Source organism: Gossypium hirsutum, chromosome D10 (genome assembly GCF_007990345.1).
Source record: "Gossypium hirsutum isolate 1008001.06 chromosome D10, Gossypium_hirsutum_v2.1, whole genome shotgun sequence".
NCBI classification, from domain to species: Eukaryota; Viridiplantae; Streptophyta; class Magnoliopsida; order Malvales; family Malvaceae; genus Gossypium; species Gossypium hirsutum.
In genome coordinates, this window is record NC_053446.1 from 9,946,249 (window position 1) to 9,963,442 (window position 17,194).

The following is a 17,194-nucleotide window of genomic DNA, read 5'->3' on the forward strand; positions in this document are numbered from 1 at the left end:
CAATAAAATTATCGGACCTTAATTTAATATAACACTATAATATACTCATAAATATTAATTAATAATATTTACGAACTCGATCATTGAAAAAATGAAATTTCAAAATCGTCATTTTCGAGACCACTAAAAAATGGACTGTTACAACCCCTGCCTCATCTCATTTCTCTATCGGAGATCACTTCCCAACGAGGGATAAAGTTGTGATGCAATCGTGCAATCTAACATTGGTCTCTAGATTGAGAGTAATGAGATCATTCTTTGGTTTCCATCATAATATCGTTCATCACTTCCCTGTTGTCATTATCTAGAGCCATGTAGATGAGGAGAATGATTGTGACTAACGACAACAAAATAACACAAAATGAAAACATTTAAAAGAGACAATGACAAACCTAAAGATAAAGGTTAAGGAATTTAAGGTAAGTGAAGTAAATGAGAGAGACAAATTTAAACACCGAGAAACAAATCATAAATAAGAGCAAAAGGTCTTAGAAGGTTCCACTGAATCAGTCAAGGCGTTTTAACTTTTAAAACACTCCCCAACATGAAATAGGAAGATAATGTGTTTTAGCATACTTGAACTCAAATCCTCCTGCACTAGAACAATGTCGATGTCAATCGAGTTAATATTCAAACGGCTACACAAGAATTTAAATTAAAAATCTTAAAATTCACAAACCCTCAACTTTATCATTAAATCAAAATCTGATATATATATATATATAGTGTTAGAAGTCGTAGTGTTAATTTTCATTATTAGGATTAATAATACCATATGCAATCTGAATTTAAATTACTAAAATGATTTATTTAAAAGGGTATTATATTGATTTATAATATATAAAAATTACTAACTTGTTCAAAAATGGCTACATAAATATCTATTAAATACTTTATATTAAAATATTATGTTAATTTTATAGTAAGTTATAATATAATGTTAAATTATTTAAATGCAACATAACTGGGAAAAAACCTGATACTAATCTGATTTTAAATTAACCCAAATACATTTTGACTTTAATTTTTTTTTAAACTAAATAAAAATTGAATAAATTTTTTTTATAGAATAAATTAATGCATGCCATTTTTATTTAATCTAAATAAAAGGAACATAATACTACAGAAATAAATAAGGTACCATATGTTGATAATTTCTTTATATATAATTACATAATACTAACAAAAATATAGCATAAACCTAAAAAAGATTACAAGATATTTTGAACTTAAACTGAAAGTGACATATCGAGGTAGGAAATAGTAATTAATTCCAGGGACTGAGAAATTAGAATTTAGTTCTCATATTTTACAAAAGTTGAGAAATTGGTCCAATTGAATAATATTAAGTAATTTATATGCATTAAATTAGCAAAAGTCAGCTGTTCAAGTTCATTGTTTACCAACAATTAGATGAACTTCTCAGTTTTTGTAAAATACGAGAACCAAATTCTAAGTTTTCATAAAGTAGGACTAAATTGAGAAGTAACTGTAAAAAGTAATAGTTACGATGGTGGTTACGAGTCTTACGTTAGGAACTAGCCTTGCGGCCTTGGTTTCCGGCCCTTTCCATGAACCTCATAATAAAACATGGAAATTTGGATATGTTAGTTGTTGCTTCATCCTTGGGTTGAATTGCTGACATTCTGAAATCAGAGGAACAATGTTTAAGTCCAAGGCCAATGGCATCAAGAAGGAAGTCATTCGATTAGAGCGTGAATCCGTGATTCCCATTCTCAAGCCTAAGCTCATCATGACTTTGTCCAACCTCATTCGTATTAATCCATTTTCCCTCCTCATGTTGCATGATCTTCTAACACTATACAATCCCATAATCATGTTCATTTTATGTCTTTACAGAACATAGTGCAGATAGGGCTGAGTTTGTAAAGTTCTCCAAGAGAGTTGAGTACACAATTCGAGCATGGTATCATCTTCAGTTTGAGGATTTGATGGTATTCATCTTTTTCTTTACAAACATAACATAACCCCCCTTTGTTCCTTTTTTCTTGTTTTGTTTTATAATTTCAGTTGAGTTTATTATGTTTGCAGCAATTATACTCCCTCTTTGACCCTGTATATGGGGCTAAGAAATTGCAGCAACAGAATTTATCTCCTGAAGAAATTGATGTACTTGAGCAGAATTTCTTGATATATTTATTTCAGGTAAGGGATTCTTGCTTGTTATACAAATTGATACTACTAGTACCATATCAGATTGTGTTTGTTTGGAATACAGGTGATGGAGAAGAGTAATTTTAAGATAGTTTCAAACGAGGAGATTGATGTTGCAACTGCAGGGCAATATCTTCTTAATCTTCCCATAACAGTGGATGAAGCTAAGGTCATCTGCAACTTCATGTCTTATGCATATTTATCATTAGGATTTGGATTCTCTTACATTATGGTGTTTTTTTACTGAATTCAGATTGACAAGGCACTTCTAAAGAAATATTTTGCGGAGCATCCCAAAGATAACCTTCCAGATTTTGCTGATAAGGTTGTCATCACAATCTTAGCATACAAGCCAATTCAGTACCAGCATACTAAGACATCTTGTACATAATTAATTTACAAGTATTAGTTCAACACTCTCTCTTTGTCAAGCTAAATATAATTTTTTGGTTGTCTTAGTACGTTATCTTCAGACGTGGGATAGGAATCGATCGAACAACTAATTTTTTTTTTCTGGAGAAGATAGACATTATCATTGCACGTCTTTGGACACTTCTTATGAAGCGAACTAGGTGAGTATGTTCTGGACAATCATTACCTTATATGAGTTGTTTATGTTTTACTGCATAAACTATAAAGTTGGTAATGTGAGATGCTTTTAGTATCTACATCTTCTCTTGATTGCTTCATGCATTTTGTCTTCCTTTTGATGCCCTGGAGGTATGTGTTGGTTGCAGGTTGGACAAGATTTTCGGCAAAAAATTAGGAAGGGCACGTAAGAAAGTACCAAGGAAGGATGAGGACATTAGTGCAGATTTGCATGTTGAGCGCATCCGTCTTGAAAAAATGGAACTAAGGTAGTCACTTTGCCATCTTTATATATTATGTTCTGTTATTTTGGAAAAGAGTTTTCTTCATTCAGGATTCAGGAACATATATCTACCATAGTATTTTTCTAAGCACCTTCAAGGATGGTTTACATTTTGAACAAGTTGCAAAAAAAATTACAATACATGCAGTTAATATTTAGCTTGAGTTTACTAATGTTTATGCATTTGCTTCCTCTTAGACTCAATAACTTTTCTTATTCCAGCATCCGCAACTTGATTACCAAGACTACAATTCAAGAACCTACTTTTGATAGGATAATTGTTGTTTACAGGTACTGTCTATTGCATCTTATCCTACTTGGTTTCTTGATATGGCATTTATTCAGTAACATATTGATTATTGGAACAGTATCCTGAAAGGAGCCTTAGCCTTAGTTTCTTAATTGCTTGATATGGCATTTAGTCATTGCTGGTTAACCACAATTTTGTTTTGGATGTGGAACTGGTGTATTTCTATATTAGTTTTATACTGCTACACATGAAGAGACATCTAAAAAGTATGATGAAATTGCAGGAAAAAAAGTGAAGGAAGAGAAAAGGAAAGAGGAATAAATATAAAGCATTTTAAAAATATTCCAATGGCAGATCTGGAAATAGTCCTTGTGAGTCTCTCTTAGCTCCTTTTAGTGCTTAAAGTTGTTATACTGCTTGTGGCATTGTGCATCACATTCCTTTTTGTTTGTTCTTTTAACAGCCTGAAAAGAAAAATCCTGGATTAACTCCCATGGACTGGGTCACATTCATTGCCTCTGCTCTAGTGGGACTGGTCAGTTAATCACTCATCTCTTTTCTCTTCCCTTCACCTTATTCATACTAATACAATGGGCTATTACTCTGCCTTACTTCACAGGTTGCAGTAATAACTTCTCTTGAAATGCCTAAAGCTGATCTTTGGGTTATTTTTGCCATTTTGTCAACTGTGGTTGGTTACTGTGCTAAGACTTACTTAACGTACGTTTTCGTCCCGCTTCGCTTATTATGTAATGTGTCATATGCTGCTCTTCACCATGTTAATGCATAGTAAATTTATCAGGGGCCTTGATTTATATATTATTGTTTCTCATATTGCCACATAGGTTTGAAGCAAACTTGGCTGCATATCAGAATTTAATAACACAGTCCATGTATGAAAAGCAACTTGATAGTGGAAGGGGCACTTTACTTCACTTGTGTGATGACGTGATTCAACAGGAAGTAAGTTGCTTCCTTTCTTTAGTATGCATTCTTCAATAGTTTTATAATTGTACCACGCATTGATAGCAAGAAAAGGTTTATAAGCCTTAATTCTGAATGATAATGTTGTGTGCAGGTGAAAGAGGTAATCATTGCATTCTTTATACTAATGGAGCAAGGTAAAGCCACAGCCAAGGTATGCTAGGCTAGGCATCAACATCTTTTTAAAGTTTTTATGTGGATATCCTTTAGTAATTATATTGCATAATATGATATAGGAATTGGATCAACGGTGTGAGGATCTACTTAGAGAGGAGTTTGGGGAGAGCTGTAACTTTGATGTGGATGATGCACTTGCAAAGCTAGAGAAGTTGAAAGTTATTTCTAAGGTCCAAACAACCTGGATTATATTTACATGGGTTATGCTTATACATAGATATTCATTTGTTGGATATTGAAATGCAGGATCCTACTGGGAAATATGCGAGTCTGGGATTGACACGTGCAAATGAGATAATTGGAGTGACCACTGAAGAACTAGTGCTGAAGGCAAGACAGGGTTCATTTCAAACTGAATGATGAAGCATGCTGCCTTGATTGGTAAGTAATGTGGAGAGTGGTGAGAATTGTAGTAGTAACCACATTATATGCAACTTTTCCTTTTGGTTTCAGATGGAAGAGAAGAAGGGCATGTTTGCATTGCTGCCACCCTGACAATTCAGTTTAATAGCTTCAGTAAAGCTTGTTAGTTTAATACCATTAACAAGCATGCTTTCTATCTTTGTTGAATTCCATTCAAAAACCCAGGAGTGTAGGAACTAACGTGCTTGTAATTTATTTATTTGAAAAAAAATAAAGTAGTAGGGTGTTAGTGGGTTGATATAATTGATATGTTATTCTTTGTAACGAACTGCAAACTTGTATTGTATAGCGAAAAACTTGCAAAACAAGGAGTGGAATTAGTTGGTTGCACCCAATCATTAAAATTACTTCTTGTTCTAGCATGTTTAGCTGTCCAATCTGCTACTCTATTGATAAATAGATTGTGTATTTGCACTGTATCAACTACTGGCATCCACATGGGTCTCACAAAGTAGAAGCAACCCAACTTACCTCTTTAACATAACATTGATATGTTAGGAATATAGAACCCATGTGCCTTTTTATAAATTTTTTATAAAAGGACAGGATTAAATTAAGTTGACAATGTTTGATTTTTTTTGTATTAAAATATTTTAAACAAAACTTATAAGAGTTCAAAGGAGAATAGATGTGGAAATCAAAAAAGTTAAACAAGAACTTCTAGAAGACAAAATTCTTTATTCAGTTTATGGTCTTAAACTAGTACCAATTTTGGTGGCCTATAAAATACAAAAGCCTTTCACTAATACTAGGTATTGTATTTTATCTACATTGCTTGTTCATTAACTATACTACTTAGCTGATGAAAGAGATGAAAATCTAATGCAGCAAAACAATCATAAACATCCACTCCATATCGGTGTCTGTTTCACATTCAAGTCATCTCGCATTGTAGGAACTGAGATGTAGGAGAACTTGAAGCAGAACAATGCTTGGCTTGATGTCTCAATGAGTAATGGAGGTAACCAATGAACAAACAAACAAACAAATGGAGGTAAGCAAGAGCCTGAGCTATTCCATAGTTGTCTTGTACATCACTGACATCACTGTAGACAATAGTGACCCCAAAGATAAAAAGCAGGGCTAGTGGCGATAGTCAGAGCATGTTATGTTGAGTGTATGGCTATACACATTGACAGTGAAAGTAAATAGGAAGAATATAGCTACCAATCCATCATGAGTCAGTAGATTGATGAAGATGAATCTGGTTGAGGAGCTTAACTCTGAACTTATTGACAACATTAAAGCATAGGCATATATGCTCCTCAAGTTCTTTGAGCTGATCAAAAAATTTGTTGTGGTTATTGCGGAGATGTTTCACAACTTCATATATGGGGTATATGTTGTTGAAAAGTCAACAAAGGTAGGAAGCAACTTGTTAAAAAGGTTGAGCAAGTTGCACCGAATGTTGAAAAGTTGAATGGGATAATTGCAATTTTGGTCCCTAATTTTTTAGGCCATTTGCAAGTTAGTCCCTGAACCTCAACTATAAATAGGCCTTTTCATTTTTCATTTCAACCATCCCAACCAATCTTTCTCTCTTAGTTTTCTCTCTTCTCCCATTTGAGAATTCTTAAGGAATTCTATTTGTTTGTAATATTTTGGAGATAGTAAAGTTATCATCTGGTGTTAGTGCCCGAGGACGTAGGTATAATTTACCGAACCTCGTTAAAACTCTTGTGTTCTTTTTGTCCTATTTTTCTTTCAATATTTGAGGGTATAATAGTAGTATTTAATTGTGCTATTAAATTACGTTAGAAGGAATATTCTGACTAAGGAAAGACTTGGTATTTAAGAGATCCTTGTGATCCACCTCTCTTCCCTGGGAATTGAACTTTGTGTGATTTTTTAGTACAATAATTTACACGCTTCCGACCCTATTGGAACAACAAGTGGTATCAAGAGCCGAAGGTTAATCGTAGTATGCTCTGTGGTTGCAGTTTAAACTGATCTTCCACATCAGAAAAGATTTCCTTTGGTATATTGAAAGATTATGGAGAAAACGGTCGGTGTAGGAGCTTCAACATCGTCCATGTGGACAAGACCGACAATTGCAAATACAAGATTGGCCGTGGAGATCTTTGATGGCACCGGCCATTTTGGTATGTGGCAAAGTGAGGTTCTAGATGCCCTTTTTCAGCAGGGTCTAGACATTGCCATTGATGAAGAGAAACCAGATGATGTACAGGAGAAAGATTGGAAGGCGATCAATCAGTTGGCATGTGGCACAATTCGATCATGCCTTTCTCGAGAGCAGAGGTACGCTTTTTCAAAGGAGACTTCTGCAAATAAGTTGTGGGTGGCACTTGAAGAAAAATTTTTGAAGAAGAACAGTCAAAATAAGCTCCACTTGAAGAAAAGACTGTTTCGCTTCACATACGTCCCAAGTACCACAATGAATGATCACATCACCAAATTTAATCAGTTAGTCACTGATTTGCTGAATATGGATGAGACATTCAAAGATGAAGATTTGGCTTTGATGCTGTTGGGGTCACTTCCTGAGGAGTTTGAGTTCCTAGAAACTACTCTACTTCATGGCAGGAGTGATATATCTCTGAGCGAAGTCTGTGCGGCCTTATACAGTTATGAACAGAGAAAGAAGGACAAACAGAAAAACTCAATCAGAGATACAGAAGCTTTAGTAGTCCGAGGTCGTTCATACACTCGGAAGAAAACTCAAAAGGGGAGATCAAAGTCAAAGTCCAGACTCGAGAAAGATGAATGTGCCTTTTGTCATGAGAAAGGCCACTGGAAGAAAAATTGTCCAAAGCTGAAGAGTAAGGGAAAAGCTGCTGTAGATGCTTGTGTTGCAAAGCATGATACCAGTGACTCTGAACTATCACTAGTTGCATCATCATCGTCGTTCCACTCAGATGAGTGGATATTGGATTCGGGTTGTACCTATCATATGTCCCCTAACCGGGAGTGGTTCTCTGATTTAGTAGAACTAAATGGAGGAGTTGTTTATATGGGCAATGACAATGCTTGTAAAACTGTTGGGATAGGTTCAATCCAATTAAAGAATCAAGATGGATCAACCAGAGTTCTGACTGATGTTCGGTACGTGCCCAGTTTGAAGAAAAATCTCATCTCATTGGGAGCCTTGGAATCCAATGGTTCAGTTGTTACTATGAGAGATGGGATTTTGAAAGTGACATCTGGCGCACTTGTGATATTGAAGGGCATCAGGAAAAATAACTTGTATTACTACCAAGGTAGTACAGTTATTGGAGCAGTCGCTGCAGCTTCCGGTAACAAAGACTTGGACTCAATGCAGTTGTGGCATATGAAGTTGGGACATGCCAGCGAAAAATCCTTGCAAATTCTGGCAAAGCAAGGATTGTTGAAAGGTGCAAAGGCTTGCAAATTAAAATTTTGTGAGCACTGTGTTCTGGGAAAGCAAAAGAGAGTGAAATTCGGCACTGCTATCCATAATACAAAAGGTATTTTGGAATATATTCACTCAGATGTGTGGGGGCCTTCCAAAACACCTTCGTTGGGAGGAAAACACTACTTTGTTACTTTTGTTGATGACTTTTCCAGAAGAGTTTGGGTGTATACCATGAAAACTAAAGATGAAGTGCTTGGAGTTTTTCTTAAATGGAAAACTATGATCGAAAACCAGACTGGCAAGAAAATCAAGCGGCTTAGGACGGACAATGGAGGGGAATATAAAAGTGATCCGTTCTTCGATGTGTGTCAAGAGTATGGTATTGTTCGACACTTCACAGTTAGGGATACACCACAGCAGAATGGAGTGGCAGAGCGTATGAATCGAACATTGCTGGAGAAAGTTCGATGTATGTTGTCCAATGCTGGGTTGGGCAAGCAATTTTGGGCTGAGGCTGTGACATACGCTGGCCATCTTGTTAATCGTTTGCCATCATCTGCATTAGAAAGAAAAACTCCTATGGAGGTATGGTCTGGAAAACCGGCTACAGATTATGATTCCTTACATGTGTTTGGATCCACTGCATATTACCATGTGAAGGAGTCAAAGTTAGATCCGAGGGCAAAGAAAGCTCTCTTTATGGGAATCACTTCTGGAGTGAAGGGATTTCGTCTTTGGTGCTTAAGCACAAAGAAAATGATCTGTAGCAGAGATGTTACCTTTGATGAATCTGCCACATTGAAAAAGGTAGCAGATAAAGATATTCAGACGAGCAATACTCCACAGCAGGTGGAGTGTACTCCAAAACAGGTGGAGTTTGAACAGATGGGGATTTGCCCAGTTAATAAGTCTAATTCTCCAGCCACAATGGAGGAATTAGAGGTTGAAGAGGTTCTGACCCAAGAACCACTAAGTACACCAGAACCAGTTGCAGTTGCAAGGCCACGGAGAGAAATTCGTAAACCTGCTCGATTTACTGATATGGTGGCCTACGCCCTTCCCGTTGTTGATGATATTCCTATCACTTATCAAGAAGCAATGCAAAGCTTAGAAAGTGATAAATAGAAAAGCGCCATGGATGAAGAAATGCAGTCTCTCCTGAAGAATAATACTTGGGAATTGGCACAATTACCGAAAGATAAAAGGGCAATCGGATGCAAGTGGGTATTCGCAAAGAAAGATGAATCTCCTAGCAAGAAGGATATTCGCTACAAGGCAAGATTGGTAGCTAAAGGCTACGCTCAGAAGGAGGGAATTGACTACAATGATGTATTTTCCCCTGTTGTGAAGCATTCCTCCATTAGAATTTTGTTGGCCTTGGTAGCACAGTTGAATTTGGAGCTAGCTCAACTTGATGTTAAGACGGCTTTCTTGCATGGTGAGTTAGAAGAGGAGATCTATATGACTCAGCCAGAAGGATACACAGATGCTGGTGGTAGAAATTGGGTTTGTAAGCTTAACAAATCGCTATATGGATTGAAGCAATCCCCGAGGCAGTGGTACAAGCGATTTGATAGCTTTATGAGAAGGCAGAAGTACACAAGAAGCAAATATGACAATTGTGTGTATTTGCAGAAGCTGCATGACGGATCTTTCATTTATGTACTCTTGTATGTTGATGATATGTTAATCGCTTCGAAGAGCCAAAATGAGATAGATAAGCTGAAGGCTCAGTTGAATCAAGAGTTCGAGATGAAAGATCTAGGTGAGGCCAAGAAGATTCTCGGCATGGAGATAAGTAGAGATAGACAGAGAGGCAAGCTTTGTTTGAATCAGAAGCAATATCTGAAAAAGGTATTACAATGTTTTGGTGTAAATGAAAACACAAAACATGTAAGTACCCCACTTGCTTCTCATTTGAAACTTAGTGCTCAATTATCTCCGAAAACTGAAGAAGAAAGAGAATATATGGCAAAAGTCCCATATGCTAATGCAGTTGGGAGTTTGATGTATGCGATGGTGTGTACGAGGCCTGACATTTCACAAGCTGTTGGAGTTGTGAGCAGGTATATACATGATCCTGGAAAAGGACATTGGCAAGCTGTGAAATGGATTCTACGGTATCTTCGAAAAACCGTAGATGTTGGTTTAATTTTTGAACAGGATGAAGCACTTGGTCAGTTTGTAGTTGGATATGTTGATTCCGACTTTGCTGGTGATTTAGATAAACGTCGTTCAACTACGGGGTATCTGTTTACTCTTGCGAAAGCCCCAGTGAGTTGGAAGTCTACCTTACAGTCTACAGTAGCTGTGTCTACTACAGAGGCAGAATATATGGCAGTTACAGAAGCTGTTAAGGAGGCTATTTGGCTTAATGGATTATTGAAAGACTTGGGAGTTGTTCAAAGTCACATTAGTCTATATTGTGACAGTCAGAGTGCTATTCATTTAGCGAAAAATCAAGTCTATCATTCAAGAACCAAGCATATCGACGTAAGATATCACTTTGTGCGGGAAGTCTTTGAAAAAGGAAAAATTCTACTTCAGAAGATTCCGACAGCAGATAATCCCGCAGATATGATGACCAAGGTGGTAACAACAATCAAGTTTAATCATTGTTTGAACTTGATTAACATCCTGAGAATTTGAGCACCTTTAGGTGTATGGCGCTCGAGAGCGCATTTGGAGGCACTACAAAAGATAGCTTTATCGAATTTGGGGAGTTGAAGGAAGTATGTGAAGATGTGATTATCCTAATCAAATCTTCAAGGTGGAGATTGTTGAAAAGTCAACAAAGGTAGGAAGCAACTTGTTAAAAAGGTTGAGCAAGTTGCACCGAATGTTGAAAAGTTGAATGGGATAATTGCAATTTTGGTCCCTAATTTTTTAGGCCATTTGCAAGTTAGTCCCTGAACCTCAACTATAAATAGGCCTTTTCATTTTTCATTTCAACCATCCCAACCAATCTTTCTCTCTTAGTTTTCTCTCTTCTCCCATTTGAGAATTCTTAAGGAATTCTATTTGTTTGTAATATTTTGGAGATAGTAAAGTTATCATCTGGTGTTAGTGCCCGAGGACGTAGGTATAATTTACCGAACCTCGTTAAAACTCTTGTGTTCTTTTTGTCCTATTTTTCTTTCAATATTTGAGGGTATAATAGTAGTATTTAATTGTGCTATTAAATTACGTTAGAAGGAATATTCTGACTAAGGAAAGACTTGGTATTTAAGAGATCCTTGTGATCCACCTCTCTTCCCTGGGAATTGAACTTTGTGTGATTTTTTAGTACAATAATTTACACGCTTCCGACCCTATTGGAACAACATATGTCCCTACCCCTCTCCAGTCCAAACCGTACAAGATCCCTGTCGTTCTCAACTGAAGCATGTAACCAGTCAACAAGGCAGACAATAGTGTCAAGGTCTTTGATGTGGAAAAAAGTTCCACTGGAAGCAGCATCCAGTTGAGCCGTACGAGCAAGCTGTTTCTTCTTGAGATGACTTGGTATATAGATGGGACAAAGTGGGGTAGCGATAAGGCCTACAATTCCACCAAGGGCATGAGTGGATATAACCACGGCCGTAACGGCAACGGCAACGACAGTGCCAATCAGGCAAATGGCAGAATGAGTAGTTGCACGGTGCAGGAAGCGACCTCTAGAACGGGATTTGTGGAGACGCTGATCAAGCTGCTCCTTGAGCAGGGAGAAACTGCGACGCATTTCGTTGAAGTTATGGGATTCAGGAGAAGGGAAAGGGTTGTCGAGGCTATCGAATTGGAGGAAAATATCGAAGGCCAAGTTACATTGTGAGAGATTGATGGAACTTAGGTCATAGGGGAGTACTTGAAGAAGGTCAGTTATAGGAGCATAAAGAGTACGAGCACGAGATATGCATTGGTAGAGCGCGAGGCAGAGAGTGCTGATGTCTTCGCTGTGATCAAAGTAGGTAGAAACCAAGCGAGTGAGGGTAGCCTTAGGGTTGGTGTGGCGAAGAGCTTGGTGGACGCATTCTCTGTTGGGGTGCAGTACCTGAGACAATTGCAGCTGATGGCTATCCATATCCTCGCTTTCAATTGCATTCTCAACTAGCACTTGATCTTCAATTCTGGAGCGTATCTCATTGTAAGAATTGGCCTGCAAAGCGAGAGTGTATTCATGACTGATATTGAAGGAGGGCGAGAGCTGAGTGGAGCTGGAGCTGGATCTGGGTGTTCCGTCAGTAGAATTCCCTGATACAAGAAAGCAAGTCTGATTGAGGCATTTACATAAACGCTACCCGTGCCAACGAAAATAACATCGAGATAGGTCATAGAATCGTTACCTTGGGATTGTGGGGGACAAGAATTGAGACCGATTTGAGTTTGAGATTGAGACTGAGGCGAGGTGGGAAATGATGGGGACGATGAATTGATGTTGAAGGAGAGGCACTGCATCTTCTTCTCCAATGGCCAAGGGGGAAAAAGTAGTAGGAAAATAGTAGATGAGAAGAAGGAAACACAATGAAGCAGCGACTTTTAACGACGGACAACTGAAGTAAGAAAAGTCGACGACTGACTTTATTTATATTCTTAATTGAATCCTTCGAATTATGTCCAATTTCTTTCATTTTCTCTGCCCAATTAATAATTCAGTATTAAATATTTGAAATATTGAGATTTATTAATTTAAAACTCTTGTCATTTTCAGGCCAATATGTCCATTTTTTTTTATTTGGCCTTAGGTCGTTTTTTTTTTATTTTTATTTTGAGAAATAGATTGTTTTTGAGGAGAGTATGTGTAAGTGTCACGGACTTAGATTTTTCCCACGCGATCAGTGCAACCTTAGGCAATTTCTTTACTAAAAAACGCTTAAGTCAGCCTTAACTTGCAACAATTGAGGATTCAATAGAATTCCTCTAAGGCACCAACGAAGAACAGAAGAAGAACGAAATAAGAACGAATCTTGAAAGATGAACAAAAACCACAGAAAAGTAAGAACACTTGAGAGAAAAGTTTGAGTGTATGCTCTCAAAATTCTATTCATAACTCCCTCCTTTACACAATGAGCATCGAGATCTCTATTTATAGTTGAACTTCCCCAAAATTAACTGTACAAATCAAAGTACATCAATGGCTACGATTAAAAACTATCTACATATCAAATTTCTAAGATTACATAATCGTATATTCTAAAGATTACATTTAATGTCTATGGTCACATATCTCTGAAGATCACCTTCCATATTTGCTACGCATATCTTTGGAGATCACTTTCCATATTTACCAAGCTCCGAAGATGGGTTTTTAATCTATCCAAGCAATAGACCAGTTTGATTGGGCCAAATGACCTCCCTTGAATGCGATGGATCGTACAAGTTCATCATGGTTGGGGGCTCCCATGCACAACCCATGACATAAGCATATCCAATTACCAAGGTTATTTTTTTGAATGTTGACAACGATAAAAATTTTTATGGGCCCAACGATAAGTTTTTCTTTTCTATAAATATCAGACAATTTTTCATTCTTTTCATTCAAATTCAACTCTTTCAACTTTCTCAATTTTTGTTCTAAATTTTTTGATACACTTGTTTAAAAATATTATAGTTTTATTTAATTATTTCGTATATTATTCGTTTTAATTAAATTCTTATGAATGACAATTAAATTTTCACGAATGACAACCTCTCTGTTTCGTTTCGACGATAAGCACATTTCCTCTGCTCAAGCGATAATGGTAAGCTGAAAATTTAAATTTCGTTATTTTCAATTACGTTAAATTAAAAGTATTTTATTTTTAAAAATATTTTAAATTAATTTTTTGTTGATATAAATAGGCGGATAATCGTGTTTTTGAGGGTTCATACATAACCTGTCAAAAAGCTCAGATACCAAAATTCGTGGTTACTTGCTAGACATGAGATTCGTGCACGTGTCTCGTATGCTCAGGGGCTGCAAACTCGATCCTACACTCATCAACATTTTGGTGGACAGATGGAGGCCCAAGACACACACTTTTCATCTTCCATGCGACAAGTGTATAATCACACTCGAGGATGTAATTTTACAACTTGGTTTACTAATGGATGGGCCAGTCGTCACGGGGTCAGCAGTCGTTCCCAATAAACAGGACCTTTGTGAGGCATTTTTGGGGAATGTGCCGAATAAGTTTTATGATGGTTGAATAGATATAAAGTGGTTGGAAACCAATTGCAGAAATCTTACTAAAGGTGCGTTTGACGTCGTCAAAAAATAATACGCTTGAGCTTTCATCTTTAGGTTAATTGGGGGTATTTTAGTACCGGATAAATCTTGAAATTTGGTACACATAAGGTGGCTACTGTACCTACTCAACTTCAAAGAAAACAGACAAATGAGTTGGGGATCAATTGTGTTGGCCACATTTTACCGGGAGTTGTGTCGGGTTACGGAACCAGATAAGATGCCAATCGGTGGTTGTCTACTCCTGCTGTATTCATAGGCCTGGTGGCGACTACTATTTCTACACCCCCGAGTGAACGACCTATATATGTTCCCATTAGTAACAAGGTAAAAATCATTTCTTAATAAATATGTTTTTTGTATAGTAAATGTTGTTTATTTACTACATGCTTGAATTAACATATCGCTTGTATAAGTGGAATCATAGGTCCAGTTATGTGGGACTACCTGAGCAATTTGAAGATATTCAATTGCTGTTAGATTAACGGTCAGAAGCCGAGGTTAGTTACTTATTTTTTAAACCTATAATAATTGCGCAATGATTTATAAAATAAAATTCTGAACATAACATAATTACTATTGTGCCCTGCAGTTTGAATGAGTGTCATACACCTACCCAGATATCATAGAATTTATCCTGCCGAAATTTTTGGCCAATCGGAGTATGTGGGACGTGAATGTATCGTTAATTGTGTACGCGACGGTGGAAATGCACGAATCAAATCAAGTGATGCAACAGTTTGGGTGGAGGCAATAAATTCCACCTCCACCGCGAGACATAAAAGTACTGCACAAGCTGGATCTGCGGGGAAGAACAACAAGAATTGATAAGATTATTACAAAAAGTACATCGACATTTAGGATCGAAGAAAAAAATCTTACCCATCCGTGAACCCTTTTTCTCATTGGACAGGACGGCCTATTTGGAGTACATGCCTTGGTTCAGAGTCGCCAGTAAGTTGTATCTACTATCAGTGGAGGCGAGGAGTAGGCAACTTCATTAGAAGAGGCAACGACGAGCGTCCCAGAAGTGTAGGTTTGGAAAAAGTGCCACGACGAGTTCATCACCAGCTCCGACCCAACATGCGCCACTGATGTCTATGCTACATCCTAGTCAATTCACTCCACTTATTCCTATTCATTTTACAAACCTTTTTTTTCACAAGCATCACATTATGTACCACCGTAACACCCTGCTTCTACCACTTCCGTAGGTACATATTTTAGGGCACTTTCATTCCCAACATTCTACGCCCTCATGCCAACATCGATGCCGACACAAATGCTGAGCCAAATTCCAATGCTAGTACTATTTACGATGGTAACATCGATGCCATCATCAATACTAGTATCAACCCAGATACCAATGTATCTAGATTTTGTGACATCGTATGGTTATTCCTCGATCGTCTCACAAACACCCATCATGTCATGTTTTTATCGTGGCGGGTCATTGGCGCAACCACATTCTCGTGGAGTGGAGGACACACGATGGAAGGTTATGACGATACTGTACTCAAGTATGGAGGAAGGTGATGGAGATAAAGACGAAGATGATGGTGGATATGAAGATGAGCACGAGGGTGGAGGTGAAGACAAGGAAGATAAGGACGATGGTCACGATCTAGTGGAAGAGCTGACACCACTAGTTGTGTTGGGACCACTGGTATTCCCCATGGTGTAGTGGAAAAAAATATTCCAGCGATCCACAATTATGGACCCATGTATGAGGAACGAAACTAGTTGAAATAAGATTAAATATATACATTCTTAACCGAAAACAATGAAAGGATGTTGCTAATTAGATGTTGATTCCAAACCACAACAAAAACGCTCTGGCCTCTATGTAGTCTGCTCGGTATTAAAATGAACAACAGAACTCTCTTGGAACTATTCTAGAGAATAATCTCTTAAAAGGGTTGCTAAACTTTTTTTTCTCAATTTTTTTTAAAACACACTTACCCTAATTTGGGATTTTGGTATGCATATATTGAAAATGAAATCAATCCTATAGAGAACATATGGAAAGCATTAAACACGTTATATTATTTCTAAAAAGAATTAAAACATATGGAAAGTATTAAAAAAAACTTTATATTCTTTCCAAAAAAAATTATAACTACCATGTTTCAATGTTTGATCTAAATCATAATTATAATAATTTATTATAATAATTTTAGCAAACTATATTCTGTTAAAATTTTATATGAATGAAATTCATATATTAATTTTATCTATATTTTATATTTGTGTACAATAAGCTTTTACATTTAATTTGTTTAATATTTAACTGTTAAATTAATTTAATTTAATTCATGTGACAGCTAAACGCAATACCAACTGTGTTTTGATTTTGTTCGTTTTAACTATAGGGTGTAACCTTGTAAGTTCTTGTAACGTTAGTAGTAATACTAGAACATTTCTAATAATACGAGCAATGAGTGGTATTTAGCAATGCATCATTTCCACCTAAGTTACAAAAAGTCGTAATTCGACATAACCTTTCTGTGATAAACCTTTCATGAATTACATCATTTTATCATTTATATCTAGATTGGATATAAGTCATGGAACAGTCACGCTTGCATAATCCAATCTCATGTTTCTTGATATCTCAAGTAGACTATAATAAACAAACAAGTATGATATATCATTTCAACTTATTCGAGCATGACCATATATTTTTAGTCTCACTCAATCAAATGACCTAAGATATTACTCCCATTATGTAGGAGAACAAATCCTATATTGATCAACCACATCCAACTACATAGATTG

The 17,194-nt window shown here is 36.7% G+C and overlaps 2 protein-coding genes across 3 annotated transcripts; one reads left to right on the forward strand and one right to left on the reverse strand.

Annotated features, from left to right (window-relative positions):
• Positions 1-1,614: 1,614 nt before the first annotated feature.
• Positions 1,615-5,215, forward strand: LOC107916032 (uncharacterized). 2 transcript variants are annotated; one of them, XM_016845201.2, is made up of 16 exons: positions 1,615-1,775; positions 1,861-1,955; positions 2,053-2,166; positions 2,240-2,344; positions 2,429-2,500; positions 2,635-2,747; positions 2,913-3,032; positions 3,269-3,337; positions 3,580-3,667; positions 3,760-3,831; positions 3,916-4,016; positions 4,142-4,259; positions 4,375-4,434; positions 4,517-4,627; positions 4,704-4,838; positions 4,911-5,215. In XM_016845201.2, the coding sequence occupies exons 1-15, from the start codon at positions 1,664-1,666 to the stop codon at positions 4,815-4,817; spliced, it is 1,464 nt and encodes a 487-aa protein (XP_016700690.1). In that variant the 5' UTR covers positions 1,615-1,663; the 3' UTR covers positions 4,818-4,838; positions 4,911-5,215. The 2 variants fall into 2 exon arrangements, with proteins under 2 accessions (XP_016700690.1, XP_016700689.1); XM_016845200.2 differs by having other exon boundaries at positions 4,704-5,215.
• A 660-nt stretch (positions 5,216-5,875) lies between these two features.
• On the reverse strand, positions 5,876-12,648 carry LOC107915308 (UPF0496 protein At3g19330). Its single transcript, XM_016844477.2, has 3 exons — positions 12,537-12,648; positions 11,543-12,444; positions 5,876-6,222 (listed from the first exon to the last, which is right to left on the reverse strand). The coding sequence occupies exons 1-3, from the start codon at positions 12,646-12,648 to the stop codon at positions 6,055-6,057; spliced, it is 1,182 nt and encodes a 393-aa protein (XP_016699966.2). The 3' UTR covers positions 5,876-6,054.
• Between the last annotated feature and the right edge of the window lie 4,546 nt (positions 12,649-17,194).

Coding starts and splice junctions, on each gene's coding strand:
- LOC107916032 (XM_016845200.2), top strand. CDS start 1,664: ATGTTTAAGTCCAAGGCCAATGGCATCAAGAAGGAAGTCATTCGATTA. Junction 2,501..2,634: donor TTCCAGATTTTGCTGATAAG/GTTGTCATCACA, acceptor TGGTTGTCTTAG/TACGTTATCTTCAGACGTGG. Junction 3,338..3,579: donor AGGATAATTGTTGTTTACAG/GTACTGTCTATT, acceptor ATGAAATTGCAG/GAAAAAAAGTGAAGGAAGAG.
- LOC107915308 (XM_016844477.2), bottom strand. CDS start 12,648: ATGCAGTGCCTCTCCTTCAACATCAATTCATCGTCCCCATCATTTCCC. Junction 12,445..12,536: donor TTGTCCCCCACAATCCCAAG/GTAACGATTCTA, acceptor TTCTTGTATCAG/GGAATTCTACTGACGGAACA. Junction 6,223..11,542: donor GACTGGAGAGGGGTAGGGAC/ATATGTTGTTCC, acceptor CTTTTCAACAAC/ATATACCCCATATATGAAGT.